The sequence below is a fragment of the Tursiops truncatus genome, chromosome 10, assembly GCF_011762595.2.
Source record: "Tursiops truncatus isolate mTurTru1 chromosome 10, mTurTru1.mat.Y, whole genome shotgun sequence".
Lineage (NCBI taxonomy): Eukaryota > Metazoa > Chordata > Mammalia > Artiodactyla > Delphinidae > Tursiops > Tursiops truncatus.
In genome coordinates, this window is record NC_047043.1 from 37,432,797 (window position 1) to 37,448,974 (window position 16,178).

At 50.9% G+C, this 16,178-nt stretch overlaps 1 protein-coding gene across 7 annotated transcripts in view; it reads right to left on the bottom strand.

The window, feature by feature from the left end:
• Nucleotides 1-15,825, bottom strand: part of BRPF3 (bromodomain and PHD finger containing 3) — a 36,339-nt gene extending 20,514 nt beyond the window's left edge. For all 7 annotated transcript variants that reach the window (XR_012334491.1, XR_002179305.3, XR_002179306.3 and 4 more), the window contains exons 1-7: nucleotides 15,686-15,825; nucleotides 11,203-12,679; nucleotides 7,715-7,871; nucleotides 5,229-5,360; nucleotides 2,762-2,890; nucleotides 2,156-2,468; nucleotides 1,113-1,415 (exon numbers count right to left, since the gene is read on the bottom strand). Coding sequence is in view for 4 of the 7 variants with exons in the window: in XM_033864364.2 (XP_033720255.1) it covers nucleotides 1,113-1,415; nucleotides 2,156-2,468; nucleotides 2,762-2,890; nucleotides 5,229-5,360; nucleotides 7,715-7,871; nucleotides 11,203-12,653 (2,485 nt within the window). In the remaining 3 variants the exon portion in view is untranslated. The remainder of the gene's footprint in view (nucleotides 1-1,112; nucleotides 1,416-2,155; nucleotides 2,469-2,761; nucleotides 2,891-5,228; nucleotides 5,361-7,714; nucleotides 7,872-11,202; nucleotides 12,680-15,685) is intronic.
• Between the last annotated feature and the right edge of the window lie 353 nt (nucleotides 15,826-16,178).

Consider the following 16,178-nt stretch of genomic DNA (forward strand, 5'->3'; position numbering starts at 1 on the left):
GCATCCAGAGCCTGTGCTCCGCAACAGGAGAGGCCACAGCAGTGAGAGGCCCGCGTACCACAAAAAAAAAAAAAGACACTCAAAACAGAGCTCAGATTTCCCTAATCTGAATTTCTGGGAGATGAAGCCTAGAAATTTTTTGAAACCTCTAGAAGCTGCTGCAGCCGGTCCACTGGGCATGACTCTGCACTGCCTTAGCCCAGGAGTGGGGATGGATACGAGTGGCATGCTGACTGCCACATGGGAAGCTGGGAAGGGTCACAATGGACACGAAGCCCTCTAATGATAAACCTGACCTCTCCGCCACATCCCCGCTCTCCCCCAACCTAAAATAAAATGGGCCATTCCCTGCAATTTGGCCCCTCTTCCCCTGGAGATAATTCCCAACCTTCTTGATTGTGTGGATGACAGGCCCTCCTGAGCTACAGGCTCAGATCCAAGGGCTGGTAACAGGGAGACAATTCTGTCCCCAAAGAAGCGGAGAGGATGGAAAGCAACTCAGGTAAGGCACCTGGATCTCTGAGAATCACTTCCCCCAGCTGTCTTTTGCAGTTCTGGGCTTTTCTGCTTGGGGTGGGCCTACTGTAGACTTGGCCAGCTGGGGTCAAAGCCATGAGCCCAGACCATCCTTAGGGTCTTTCTTTCTTTTCTGTTCCCCCACACCACAACCTAACCTGCTCTAAGAGCCTCTCTATATGATGGTATAAGTTGAACTAATATTTAACTGGTATGTGCACTATGGCCATACCAGGTGCAAAATATTGAAATACTTCTTTACAAGTTAGTAAACAGCTACTGGGCCCCAGCATCTGAAACTCCCTGAACCCACTCACAATCCAACAACTAAATATCTGCATCAGAGGCCCTCAGGAGCCCCCTCCAATATAAAAGCCAACATCTACTCTGACGGATGAATTTTGGTCTCTACGTATTGTTAAATATTTTGAGTATCATCCCTGGGTATGCATGAAAGTGTGACCCCTCCCAGGGCTTTTACTTGCCCATGAGGGTCACACCTAGAGTTGGGGAAGGATGTTCCCACTACGGGATTTCAGCTTAACCCACCCTTACCCTGGCCCGCAGCCCCCGGCCTGCCCGTGACTGTCTCTCACCTCTGTCCCCATCGTCTTCTGGCTCCTCCTGCGGGGCCTGCTCCAGCACAGCCACATCCCCCCGGGGCCCTGCTGGCAGCTCCCCATTGGACACAGTCTTGTTTAGCGATGCCAGCTGCGGCGGTGGCGGCTGCGCCAGCTTCTGCCGAAGGGCATTGATCTCCCGGCGTAGCAGGCGGACACGGCGGGTCCGGGCCCCACTGGACCGCATGGCACTCACCAGGTCCAGTTTTTCCAGCAGCTCCTTCAGCTGCACCTCTGGGGACAAGTGGGCCCGGTTCTCTGGGATGAGGATGTTGTCCACTGCCAGGGAGAAGGGAGGACAGAAGAAGGGGCTGAAGGACCTGACCAGCCCAGGGCAAAGGGAAGGGCAGGGGCCAATTCCTTCGGATGCAAAATATTCTCCTGGAATGCCTGGGCCAGTGGCTTCCAGCAGCGTCACTGTGGGGCCTTGGCCCTGGCAACACTGCTCCCAGGAGAGCAGCCACAGGGACAAGGTCAGAATCTGGGAAACACCTGCAGGAAGCAGTTCACAGTCACGATTATGGGCTCTGTGGAGCAGGCACGAGGCAGCTTGGCAATCCCCCGGCCTGAGTGACTGTTTGGCTGCTGCCATCGAGAAGCAGAGAGCAGGGGCAGGCAGAGTAGGGAATTACAGAGGCAATTCCATTTTTCTGATGCTCTACCTGCACTCTTCTGAATGAGCCAGACATACATCAGCACTGCGCTCCTGCTGCCCATGCTCCAACGCCACACAGAGGGAGTCCAGGAAAGAAAGACCCTTGGTGAATCTTTAGCTTTCAGACAGACAGCTAGTACCTTATTCCCCTTATCCTACTATTCAAGAAGTGCTCAGGGAATTAACTTTAACCCTCGGAACTATTCCAGCCACAAGCACATGTACCCCAGCCTGTGCCTATCCCCAGCTTTGCTCCTGGAGTCCACCCTATAGCCCCAAGGCCCATTCTGATCCCTGGCTCTCTGGGCTCTATCCCTGCGCCTCCTCCTGGCCCCTCTCCTCCCTGCCCGTCCAGGCTTCTCACCGTCTTCCCAGGAGAAGCGGTAAAAGTCCTCCAATTTGGGTGACTCGGGCAGGTGGGTGCCCCTCTCGGGGTCATAGCCGATGTTCTCTGCCTGCCGCCGGGCGTGCCGCAGGATGGCCCCTCCCAGGTCCCGCAGGCGGACAGCTGCTCGGTGGAAAATTGTGTCTTTAGCATTATACTTCATGCAGTTGGTAACTATAAGGTTAAAGTCCTCCTCAAACTCCTCCAAGGTGCCGTACAGGTGGGACTCCAGCTTCCGCCTCATAGTAGAAAAATCCATTGGCTTGGATATGAATTCCAGGTAATCTGGAACCTAAACATATAAAACCTGTACAATTACAACAACCATTTACTAGCCAAACAGGCGCACCCTTCAGCGGCACTCTTGCCACCCCATTTTCTGGCTTGGCCATGCCAGGCTCACTCACAGCCCCAGGGCTCTGGCCCACCTTGGCCTGCTGAGCCCTCACCGTGGGCAAGTCTACTAGCCTTGCCAGACACCCCCAGGTTTTGTACACCCTGTGGCCCAACCCCTTCCTAGCCTACTCAGACCCTATTTCCATTTCAGGCAGGGCTCACTGCTCAGGAAGTAGCGGGGGAACTTGCCTCACTCAGGTTGACAGGCTCGGCAAAGATGTGTGCGGGATCCTTCTCCTGCAGCAAGTCCAGTGTTGTCCTCAGCAGAACGTTGAACGGCATAAGCTCCAGCTCCATGGCGGCCTGCTGGACCTTGACCTGTGGGGGAGGTGGAGAGAAATCAGGACACCCCCCAAAGAGGCACCGAACTTTTGCTTGATAACTTGACTTTCACCAGTTGTGTAAGACAAATTTTCACAAGATATTAAGCTGACCACTATTTGAGGAGTTACCACTGAACTTTTAGCCTAGAAATAATCATACCAACAGCTGCCACTTTGTGAACATTTCCTATGCATTCAGGCTATATCAAAACTTACAGTAATAATAGTTAATACCTTTATAGTCCTTACTAAGTGTCAAGTAATGTTCAAAATAGGTACAAATGAGGTATTTTACAAAGAGGAAACTGAGGCACGGAAGGACTAAGTAAGTGACTGGCCCAAGGTCACACAGCTAATAAGGGACAGATTGGGATTCACAGTGTGTGCTTTTGACTACTATGCCACACTGCCTTTCTACTTATATTACCTCAGTTAATCATCACAATAACCTCGAAGGAGAAACTGTAATTATCTCCATTTTACAAATATGGAATCTGAGGTTTGAAAAGAGTATGATGAGGAGTTACTAACCCAAGGTCACCTGGCTAGGAAAGAACAGAGACGGACTTATACCTAGGTATGACTTAGTCCAAGAGGCACACTGATGATATAAAATGTCCCTTGGGCCAGGATTCCCACCTAATTGGCCCTTGGACCACCTAGGTCGGCCTAGGGTGACCAAGGCCTCGAGGCTCACCCCCTTGGGTGGCAAGTAGCCTGACATATTTGCAGCAGTGTGCTATACAAATGTTATTTTCCATGTGTGCCCTAATGTAAAAAGGTTGGGAAGCCGTGTATTAGACTACAAGTTCCTGCCTCTTGGCTACATCAAAACAAATGCCTGCCTTCATCCCCTGCCTGCTTCCTTTTCCCTTACATTTCTCTGGACCAGAAATGGGAAGAGAAGCTCAGCTGTGGGGCCAGGCCTGGGACGGCACAGACAGTTTGAATCCATAGACAAGGTCCTGAGATGTCCTCCATGCCCACCTGTGCTAAGTATGGCAAGAGCTGCCCAGTCTCAGTGGTGGAAACTCGGGCTACAGGACCGTGAGAGAAGGGCTTGTGCTGGGGCTGAACAGTGAAGCAGAGTTCGGAGAAACAGAGAAAGAACATCTTTAACCCAGGCCTCTGAAGCATGAGAGTAACAGCTGCTATTCCTGGACCAGAGAGAACAGTTTTGGCATTCAATTAATAGTTTTTGCTCACTGTCATGTGCAGAGTGCTGCCGTAGACACTTCAGGGAGGCAAAGAGTATCAATAATGATGATGATGATAGCAGCTGACACTTCTATAGCCTTACTATGTGCCAGGCACTGTTCTAAGCTCTTTATATACACTAAGTTATCTAATCCTCACAACCTTATGAGATGGGTTCTATTATTACCCCCATTTTATAGTCAAGGAAACTCGAGGTATAAGGAGATTAAGCAACTTAATGTCATACAAGTAGTAAGTGGCAGAGCCAGGATATAAATGCAGGCTGTCTGAATAAAGATGCAGATGTAGAGAATGGACTTGAGGATGGGGAAGGGGGAAGGGTAAGCTGGGACGAAGTGAGAGAGTGGCATGTACTTCTATACACTACCAAATGGAAAATAGATAGCTAGTGGGAAGCAGCCGCATAGCACAGGGAGATCAGCTCGGTGCTTTTGACCACCTGGAGGGGTGGGATAGGGAGGGTGGGAAGGAGAAGCAAGAGGGAGGGGATATGGGGATATAGGTATATATATAGCTGATTCACTTCATTGTACAGCAGAAACTAACACAACATTGTAAGGCAATTATACTCCAATAATGATGTTAAAAAAAAAAACAAAACACGCAAGCTGCCTGATGCCACAGCTCATATTCCTAATTCCTAGGCTACACTACCTACCTCAACATTCTCCATGCTCAGAGGCTTAGAATCTCTTTGAACAGAGGTTGGAAAATTTAAATGATTCAAGACTATAAGTGTTTAAAGGCCAAGTGAGAAACCCCAGAAGCTCCCAGGTCAAAGGTGATACCCATAAGAATGGCTTGAGAAGCTCTCCAAAACAGAAGGCCAGGCTCCGCCCACCCCCCACCCCCCATATCCTGAATGAGAAACTCCAGGGATGGGCCCAGGCATAGGATATTAAGCTTATGCCTGAGGCCACCAGGAGCTAAACTCCCTAAGTTCGAAGCCATCAGCAGCACCACACCCAACGCAGAGTAGGCAGGTCTTGGAGCCCACAGTGCTGGGCAGGAAGGTAAGAAAGCTGACACCAGGCAGGGGCTCCTGGGTCTCCTGAAGCCATACTGACAGTAGGAGAAAAAGATCTTGAACAAGAGCCCTGGGGGCTCCTCCTCACCTGCTCCCGCTTGAGCTTTTCTCTTTTCCGAATCAGCTCAATCAGCAGCCGTGCCCGCTCCAAGTCGTGCCGGAGCTTCTGCCAGTATTTCAGCTCTTCCTTCACTGCATTTGTCTTCTCGTCCTGCTCCCGCTGCAGGAGGGAAGGGAAAGGATAGAGGAACTGTGGGCCTCCTTCCTGCCCAAAGTCCTCTCCTTGCTCAAGCCTCTGGGGCCTCAGCAGGTAAGAGCCCCATCCCCTTCCTGGACCCATGGTCCCGGAGAGCCCTTCCACCCCCTCTACAACCCTTCCTCCAGTGCTTCCCCAGCCTTGTAACAATGTTTCTTCACTATAGCACAATAACCATTGCTGGGGTGAGAGCTGGGACTGCTTCTCCCTACCCCCAGGGACACCAGAGAGCAGCTGTGCATCCTCAGGGCTGGAAAGAATTTCAGAAGGAAACTAATAGACACCTCAGGGTGGAAAGAATTTCACCCTAGAGCTTCGACTTGGCTAGAAAACAAAGCGAAGTTTTTACTACGAGCTTGTGCTTACTGACTTGAACATACTTTAAAACACCACCACCACCACCAAAAACGTGATTCCTGCCCTAAAAGTGGTTACAGTGTAGTTGAGGGAAGAAAGAGGCCCAGGGTTTGATACGCAAGGGCACAGCAGCATAAAGACAACAAAAACTGATTGGATAAACTGAATATAAAATGCTAAGAGAACATAAAATAGAGAAGATCTCAGTGGACTGGGGTTAGGTCAGGGATTCCTGGGGCGAGCAATCTTACTAGGGTTTCACATGTAATGATGCATGTGGATGAAGAAAGCAGTAAGAAAGGCCTCTTTTGGAACCGAAGGGACCACAAAGCAGAAGTATGAAGGCAGAATTAGTGATTCTTTGCTTGTTGAGAAAAACGGGCTGGCCAGAGCAGAGAAACTGGAGAACCACAAAAGCCAAGGAAGACCCAGGATCCAGCTGGCAAGAAGCTTCAAATGGCAGGCAAAAAAGCCTGGACGTGGCCTGCCTGGCGAGGGGGAATTTATTCCGGAAAAGGAAATGACAGGATGGAAAATGGTTAAGTGTGTAAGACAGTACCAGCTGTAAAGCAAAGAAAGAATTAGAGGCTGGAGACCACCTAGAAAGCTACTACTGAAATTAAAGGGGCATGGATGAGCAGGGTAGCTGTGGAATGGAGATAAAGGGCCATATACTGATAAATCCCCCAAAACAGATCAGGGGATGATTAACTGCAGCTCCTTATGGAGGAAAGAGCCAAAAGTAACTCCAAGGTGGGCAACATCTGAGGTCAGGAGGAAGAAGCTTCCATAACAGTAATGGGGAAATACATTTACGGAGATGAAGGAAGATAATGAATTCAGTTTCCAATATCTGAGTTCAGGAAATAACATCTACAAGGACATCTATAGTTCGTCTGCCCCAGAGGGACTGAGGGCAGAAAAAAGGGAGGGGACAAGACAAGAAACCTGGAGCTACTGCTACACAGTTATTGACAACTATGAGTGTGGACAAGCTCTCCAAGCCAACAGGGAGGCAACAGAGCCCCTGGGAGTGTTACCATTAAGGGGTAAGAATTAGGATCAGCACAGGGTACAGTTAGTGGGGTAGAGGGGATGGGAAATGGTGTCACAGAGAAGCTGTAAGACAAAGTGATCGTGGTGTCAAATGCAGTCCAACAGTCTATAAGGTGAGAATCTGAGGAAAGACTTGCTGGGCTGGAAGGGGTCACTGATGTTCTAGAAGAAGCTACAGGGGAGCAAGCAGACCATTTCAAGGAGAGATTGGATATACACTTCCCCTTCAGGACTTCAGTTACAAAAGGCAAAAGTAAAATCAGACAGAACAGAGGGCACCAGAGTCATGGGAAGGCTTGCCTTGTCTCTGGAGTAATGGTGTGGGAATATTTCAAGGCAGAAGTAATGGAACAAGTGAAGAGGCAGAGAGAACTAAATATGTTTTTTAAAAGTCTCTCAGGAGGCCTCCACCATTTCGGAAAACACTAAACATGCAGCAACTCCAGTTGCTAATGCCTAAAAGATCACCCCAACTGGGCAGGCTGTGTGCTACAACCTAGATGGTTAGTGTATTTTTTATGGAACATTTTTAGGCAGATGGCAGTATAGTGTCTTAAGGAAAGTATGCCTTCCTAACTTATACAACATGGTCACCTGACCCTCACTCAGCCCACTTCTTCCTTTCTACCATATCTAAAGGGTTTTCCCCACGTAGAGGGAAAGCTGGGCTTGCTTTCCACTCTCCCCTAGAATTTGCTCCAAGCCAAGCCTCTCTCATCTAGAAGGGCTGCTGTCTGGTCTGAAGACCTCTACAGTCCTGGAGGTCACTCCTCGGATGGACCACCTAGAGAGGTGATGGCTATAGGCAAAGGCCCCGCAGAGGGCTCAGGGAGAGTTGCCCCAACCATCTCTCCTTCGTCACTCTCCACCTCCCTCCACTGCCCTCAAATAACTACTTCACCTACCTGCTCAGCATTCCTTTGGGACTGCAGGTGGGAGTGCAGGCGCCGTATGAGGGGGACACCATTCCGTGCCTGCCGCTTCAACAGCCAGTAGTTGTGAAGCCGCTGCATGAACTGGTTTTTCCTCTGAAAGGAGAGACCACTACAGATCTTGTTCAACCTTGAGTAGAGGCAGAGGGAAGTGAAAGACAGGGTCAGTGGGCAGCCCAGATTACAGCCTCCTATTCAGACCCCCTGGTTCATTTCTGAACCTTATAGAGGAAGACAGAATAAAGTAGCCAAAGCCTCACCTCAGAGAAAGCCTTGAAAAGGACAGCAAAGTTAAGCAGCTCAGATTCAGCATGGGATATTTCACTTGATTTTCCACCTCCTGCCTTGCAGTCCTGATTCTCCAAAAGAACCCTCCCCCAGGAACCCTGACCCTATAGTCCTGGACTCCTGAGACACAGGTCTGTGCCCCAACACCCCCACTCTTCTCTTGATAAAGGCAGCAAAAGAGAACAGGAACTTGCATAAGCTGTGGGCAAAGCGGTCACTGTTTCCTGCCCCCTGTAGTTAAGGGTCCCACCAGACCAGGGAGTAGTCCACAGCCAAGCTGGAAGGAAAATTAGTAGGAATATAGCAGGCTACTGCCTTCTGAACCCAAATACAACCCTTTGGAGTTGTCTGACCTCTGGTTTTTCATTAAAAATCTCAGTAGCCTAAAAATGTCTAATTTTGAACCAAATGAAAAAAAAATGGATCTAAAGATGTAAGAGGATGGAGAATCTGAAAAGTCAGCTGGCTAGACAAAGAAAGATAAGTACTGTATGATAACGTTTATATGTGGAATCTAAAAAAGACAACAGGGGAATTCCCTGGCGGTCCAGTGGTTAGGACTCGGTGCTTTCACTGCAAGGGCCCAGGTTCAACCCCTGGTCAGGGAACTAAGATCCCACAAGCCGTGTGGCGTGGCCAAAAAAATACAACAAGCTAGTGAATAAAACATAAAAGAAGCAGACTCATAGATATAGAGAACAAACGAGTGGTTACCAGTGTGTGGCAGGGGGGTGGGAGGCAATACAGGGCCGGGGGAGTGGGAGGTACAAACTATTGGGTGTAAGATAGGCTCAAGGATGTATTGTACAACACAGGGAATATAGTCAGTATTTTGTAATAACTGCAAATAGAAAGTAAGCTTTAAAAATTGTATGAGAATTTAAAAAAATTTTTTAAATTTAGCTGGCTAAACTGCGCCAAAAGAGAAGTCTGGAGGTCAGCGTTCAAGCCAAAAACACGTGGCGGGGGAGGAGTGGGAAGGGAATTAATGAGCTCCCACAGTCTCTACCATAATGCCCAAATTTCAACGTGGGTCACATTATTCCCATGTTACAAAAGATGGAAAGGCAGCTTAGGAACATTGTCAAAGTCACTAATGCAGCTAAAAAGATGGTGAAGCTGGGCAGGATTTGAACTCATGATCTCTCTGCTACAACATCTGTGTTCCGAAATTGGTTAAGCAAGGCCTCAGTGCTCCTGTGGCGTTTCCTCTGCTTCTTCTCTTCCTCTTACTCCACTGAAAGGAAGACAATTGTGGCTAAACAAGAAGGTGGAATCTAAGAAGGATGTTCATGTTGGGCTAGATATTGCTCACCCAGGCCTTGTGCCTTTCCATGGTCAGACATTCCTGCCCCAAAGCCAAGCTTACAAAATCAAGACCTAGGCCTTTCCCCAAAGGACAGATCCCCCACCAACACCCATGCCAAGCACACCTGCCCAGATGCAGGCAGCCCCCTCCCTCTACAACCTCTTGGCCATGGAGGGTCCCAACGGCATTTGTGCAGGTGGGGAAAAGAATAATAATAAAATAGCAGTAGCAGCAGCAGCCATCATTTATTGAGCACTTACTATTTGCCAGGCACTGTGCTTTACTTGTATTATCTCATCTATTTCTCCCAACAACCCTGTGAGGTAGTTTCACTTACAAATAAATAAACTAAGGCTGAAAGAAGTTAAGTGACTTGCCAAAGATCACACAGGTAGTTAGTGACAGAAGCAAGATTCAAACACAGGTCTGTCTGGTTCTTAGCCAGCATGCTGTGCTGGCCCCTGCAAGAGACCACCTACAAGAGCAGACCTGACAACCAAAAAGTCTAGCCCCAGGGCATAACCACCCTACAGATGGAGACTAAGCATGGACCTCACCTAAGGGAGGAGGGGAGCCTAGAACAGCTCTGTGACTAGAAGGCCCATTTCCAGTTGACTGAATCTAACTCCAGCCATGGCTCACAAGAGCCTCTCCCTCTGGATCTTGTCAGCTCTTGTGTCTTCCTTCCAGACCAACAAGTCTGGTTGCCTATTTCCCTCATACAACTCACTCCCCACTGCCCTCCAGTACTCCTTTCTCCCTATCCCTTACACCAAGAGAGACAGACAGCAGGAACAGAACCTAGAGGCATCACAAGCCCCAGCTTGTCCAGGGTCTGTCGCTTTACCCCGGTTCCTTCCAGCCCTTAGAACAGGACTTGGCATATAGTAAGTGCTCAATAAACATCTCATTGAATGAATAATGGAGTGAACAACTTTACCTCCCGTGGCCGCAGTTTCTTCATCTGGGGGTGTGGGAGAAGGTGCAAGGACTATGTTAGATGAATAATCTCCAAGATTCCTTCCTGCTCTAACACTGTAGTCTTTTTAGTGAACATCACCAATGAGATGGGCCTCCGCTGGAAAATCTTCCCTGTCTCTTGCTTGTCTGCCAAGCTCCCATCCCTCCAACAGTGCCAGCTATCTCTCTGATGGTTTAAAACATGCACAATGGTTTCTCTACAGACTCGGTGGGGGCCAAGGCGGCTTAGTTACACAGCAGAGCTGAGTGATCTTCTTTCCGCTAAATCTAAAAGCTTCTCAGGAGACATAACATATCTTCCCCACATGACCACCCCCTTACACAAAGTCCGCATCATTCCCAGGACAGAGCTTTCTGGACAGCAGGTACCTATACTGACCCCTTGAAACAGTGGTTCTCAACTGGAAGTAGTTCTAGCCCCATAAGGTTACTAGAAATATAAGTAGGGAGCATCTGAGGTTGTCACAAAGACCAGGCAATGAGGGAGGGGATGCAAATGGCACTGACAAAGACCAGGGATGCTAAACATCGAGAAATGTACGGGACAGCCTTAATAATGAATTACCTCCTGTCCAAAATGCCACTTGTGCCCTGTTGAAAAATATTACCTTAGACATCCTGTCACCTGGGTTTCTAAGCAACTTAAGTGTCTGTCTCACCTTGAATCAAAGGAAATACATTGCTTTGAAGGGCACAATCAAAACCACAAACCAGTCCAGGTGAGCCCAGGGTCTAAAGGAGAAGTCTAAATTTGAAAGCACAGAAGAGAAGAGGTATTCACCAACCTTGGGGAAGGAAGCCTGGCTCAGAAGCCTGGCTCAGGGCCAACACCAGCCCGAGAAGAAATCATGAGTCCCTAGGGAGCCCTCCTGGGCAGGCTCACCTGTAAGAGGGTATCTGTGGGACAGTGACCATGGGGACAGTGGAGGGTGTGTCTCGGCCCACTTCCTCTGGCTCCTTCTTGATCCTTTGCTTCAAAGTCATCTTGTTCTTCTTGGACACTCCCTTGAGGGGGCCACCTACCCCACCTTGGCCTTCATCTTCCTCCTCCTCTTCTACCTCTTCCTTCTCTTCTTCCTCCCCACAGCCTTCCTTCAGCCCTTCTTCGTCCCCAGCCTCACTGAGACTTCCTGGGGAGTCGCCCTTCCTCCTAGCAGTGGCGGCACCTGGCGGCGAGTGGGCTTCACAGTAGGCGGTCTTGCGCACTGTGAAGATGGTGCCATTGAGGCTGGTCTCACGCATAGGCTCAATCTTCATGAAGAGCCCAGCCCGCTGTGCACACGTCACATGGAAGGCCGTGTAGCAGTTCACCTTATGGCACTGGATGGCTGCACCCAGCCCCTTCTGCTTGCAGATATAGCAGGTTAGTTTCCAGCGGGCAGGTGGGATGTTGTCGATGCCCTCAATAGGCTCCAGGAACACGGTGTTAGCAAAGCAGACTTCAGGGATCCAGATGGCACACACCACGTGGGCCCAGTGCCCATCACTGGTCTGTTTGAAGGCGCCACCCTTGTTGGGGCAGAGGACGCAATCCACAGGCCGGGAGGGAGACTGTAGACAGCAGCGGCATAGCCACTGGCCCTCGGGGATGTAAGGGACGCCATAGCACTCCTGGTGTACAGCCAGGTTGCAGATGTCACAGAAGAGAATGACGTTGCTGTTGTGGCATTCGTCATCCAGGCATACACAGCAGAAAGCATCTTCATCAATGAGTGACTGTTGGGCCCCACTGCTTCGACTCTCCAAGTATGACTCCTTCTCAAGCCGATCCACCAGCAGCTCAAAGGTATCTGCCGACACCAAACTGTGCCCATCGACTCGCCGCTTCTCATTTACCATGTCCAGCCAGGCAAGGTCCTCCTCATCCATGTCGTATTCTACTTCTGCATCCAGGTCTTCAGGTGGCTTCTCAATGTAGCGGTAGTAGGCAGCAGGCAGCGGGGGTGCTTCTGGTTGACTGCCTGAGTCCACCATGCGGAAGCTGGGTTGTGGGAGGTGGAAGGAAGTGCCGGATGCATGCTTGGAGCAGGACTCCTTCTTCTTGCCCTTGGATGAGGGTTTTTTGGACTTGACAGGGAACTGAGGCTGCTCACTGTTTTCCTTGTTACTATTGCATTCGGTGATATCCTGGGCAGTCAACTCATCCTCTGTGATGATCTTGAGCGGGTCATAGATGCTAATACGATGCAGACGTCCATCAATGTCCACCTCGACGATCCGTTGGGCCTGGGCATATGTCAGGGTCTCCCGAGTGGGTGAGCACTTCAGACTATAGGGGGATGGGGAGCGCCGGCCCTCGGCATTCTGCCGTGACTTCCGGCGAGGCTTCCTCATGGCACCCGGGAACCAACGAGACAGGCCTAAAGAGGAGGCCAGGAGACTGTGAGCCAGACGTTCAGGCATGCATGCATTCATTTACCCTTCCATCTGATCAAGTGGCCACTGAGCAAACTGGCTATTCCCTCTGTCTGAACATCCTGCCCCTCAGGTATCCACATGGCTTGCTCTTTCACCTCCTCCAAGTCTTTCCATAAACAGTGTTTCTCAGTGAGACCTATGACCATTCTATCCAAAATTGCAAATCCCTTTCCCCCACCAGCAATCTTTCATCCTGCTTTATATTTCACTATAACACTCACCAATTTTTACTGTGCTATGTAATTTATATATTTATCATGTATATTTGTTTCCTTCCTCTAGAATGTAAGGCCCATGAAGGGAGGGATTTTTGCCTGTCTTGTTCACTGCTGTATCTCCAGCACCTGGAATGGTGCCTGACTCCTAAGTAAGCATTCTATAAGTGTTAGCTGAATGAAATGAGAAATCAAACACTCATGATCCCTGCCCTCAAGGAGCGCTGTCTGATTGAAGGGACAGAAAAGTAAACACAACAGATCACTACAGATCAATGCAACATGGGGAGAGAGCTAATGTTCTAATGGGGTATTTAAGGCTGTGGGACAGCTAACTATGGAAAAGGGGGTGGTGGTTAAGGCTTAGGAAAGGAGTAAACAAGAACAGCATCCACTTACAAGCTCTACACATGACCTGTGGCCCCATGGGGGATCAAAAATCCACAGGTCTAGAGCCCTCTCCCAACCCATCTTACCATGATCCATGATCAGAAACACTATCCCCGACCATGCCCAGGGGTGAAGGGGTAAGGCACGTGAAATGTCTATCGCATGTGGTCTAAGGACTTCAAACTACAATGTGCAGGGTATTCTCTGCAAAAGGCAGCATTCGGGATGCATTGGCTAGTACATCTCTAAGCAGAAACCCTGGAAGCTCTGGGTGTGGCCCCAAGTGGCCTATTTGGTACCCTCACTGGACCTAAGGCCAAGGTAACTGGGGCAATATCTGGGGTAAACTCTCAATGCATCTGTTACTTCAAAAGCCCCTCTCTCCCAAAATACATCCAGTCCACCCTTGTGCAACAAAGAGAAAGCTCTAAATTTTTCCCATTGTTCACTGGGATGGAGGGAATTATGACAAGCTCACAAGGAGCTGTGGTCACAGTTACTGAGGCCATCAATACTAAGAAAGACCTCTGGGGATATGGTGCCCTGAGGTGCGGGCAGAGGCTTGGAAGGGTATGAACAGGGAGACGATTTCAAGGAGAAAAACAGAATTTGTCACCTTGCTTGCAGGATCTACCATCTTTATAAAGTGGAGATGGTGATGATAATGTAGCACACTTTCACAAACTACAAAGCCCTTTTACTTTTAATATTTTTCACAACTACCTTGGAAGGGAGAATAGATATCCTCATCTCCATTTTACAGATGAAGACACAGAAGCTCAGAAAGGTGTCACTCCCCCTAAAGCTGGTAAGTGACAGAGTTACAATTCAAACCCAGATCTTCTGATCTGCTCAAGCCATCTCACTAGGACATAAGAACACCACAGAGATGCCACGGTCTGGTACAAAAAGAGGCTCTGAGGCAATCCAGGTACTAATCTTGGCCCTGTGTGACCCAGAGAAAGTCACTGAAACGTTCTGTGCCCGCACACTCCATCAGTAAAATGAAATTAATAAAATTTATTTCTTAAGGGTTGCTATTTGGTAGTAAGGTATTCTTAACATCCTTATTTTGAAAGCCTTCCAATCCCAAAGTCTGACTGAAAGAAACAAACAAAAAACAACTTGGCTGAGGCACAGTGCCAGGCAGGCACAAACCCTATTTGGAACCAAAGGAAAGAGAATCATTTGCAGAAATTCTGTCCAGGTTCCAGAGACCCTTGGCCACTACATGCCTGACAAATGCCAACTCCCTGGGGGCGGCCCGGGCCAACAGACCTGCTTTATTATCCCCACCCTGTCAAGGGCATGCAGACCCTTGCAGAGGTGTGAAAATCTATCTCAATAGTAACTTGAAATGCTTCAGAAAGGGGATGTAGCTCCTCCTTTGTCAAAGCCACGATATATTCCTCCTCCCTACCCACTACCTCCTAGAGTATCTCTCAATCAAGCAGCAAGTATCTACAGAGGCCTCTGTTGTCCTACCCAAGCCTCTAGACACTGGGGGGCCAACTCCAGAGGGGGAAGGGCTGCTGCTGAGGAAAAACGAAATGAGTTTCGCCCTCAAGGAGCTTACAGTCTAGTTTTTTGGCGGGAGTTTCTCATCCCACACAGCCCTTCCCACATACACAGCTCCAAATAACTCCAACACCCCCAGAGGTCTACCCGGCATCCCCTGAGCCCCCACTCGCCCACCCCACCCAGGTCCGCGAAGAATAAGGAGTTTCTGCAATTAAACTGTTTCCCCTGCACCCCACACGAGATACTCATGAGACAAATAAGGACCCCAGCCAAGACTCCCGCCCCTATAAAGGGGCACCTCTTCCAGAAGAATCCTGACCCTTCGGAGAGGAAAGGAGGGAAATAACATCTCCTCACCAGAGGGGAGGGAGCGAGCGTGCCTGAGACAGACGCGAAGTCCGACCCTCAGACAGAGAAAGCTAGCGCCTGCGAACAAGCGGGTCACAGAGGCAAGCGCCCATTGGCCGCCTCACCTGCCCGTCTGGAGGAACCGGGGGCCAAGGGACGCTCAGGGGGTGGAACTCTCCTCTGACCTGACCAATTGGAGAGCGTGGCGGGGGCGGGGCTCGGCGGCTCGGCTTCCAGGGCCAGGGGGGAAACAAGATGGCGGCTGCGGGAGGGGGTCCTCGCTTTTCAGCTCCCCCCCTCACCCGCCTTTTCCTTCTCCGCTGCCACCCTGGCTCCAGGAAAGAGCTTTCGCGCCGCCCCCGCCCCGCTCGGGAAGCCCCTCGCTTCCCTCCCCCATCCCGTGCAGTCCCTGGTCCCCGTAGGCCCCGCTGCTCCCGCCCCCGTTCCGTCCGGCCCCGCTGCCGCCCCCATTACCTCAGCAGCCGGCCCGTCCCCACCGTTCGGGGCTCCTGGGCGCGGGCGGGCCGGCCGCCTAGCAGGTCGGCGCGGCCCGGGGAGCGGAGCGTGGCCTCCTCCCGCGCTGACCTCCGTGGCCACCGCCGTGCCCCCTCCCGGCCCGCGCTGGGGCCCCGGCCCGGCCGCCGCCGCTCCCGGGGGAGGAGGGGGAATGGAACCGCCGCCGCCGCCGCCGCTGCCGCCACGGAGCCCGGCCGAGGGGAGGGAGGGATCAGCCCCCAGGCAGGATCCGCCCCTCCGGCCTCCCCCCCTCCCCCCGCCACCTCCACCCCTTCCCTCGCTCCCTCTCTGGCTCCGCGGGCTCTCCCGCTGAACAGGAGCGAGAGCGCGAAAGAGAGGGGAAACAAGAAAAAAATCCCCCCGCCCGTGCCCGGCGCGGCGGCGGCCGGGGCGGCGCGGAGAGGAGCGCGGAGCCGCTGCCGCCACAGGGCACCGTCCCCTGCTCGGCCTC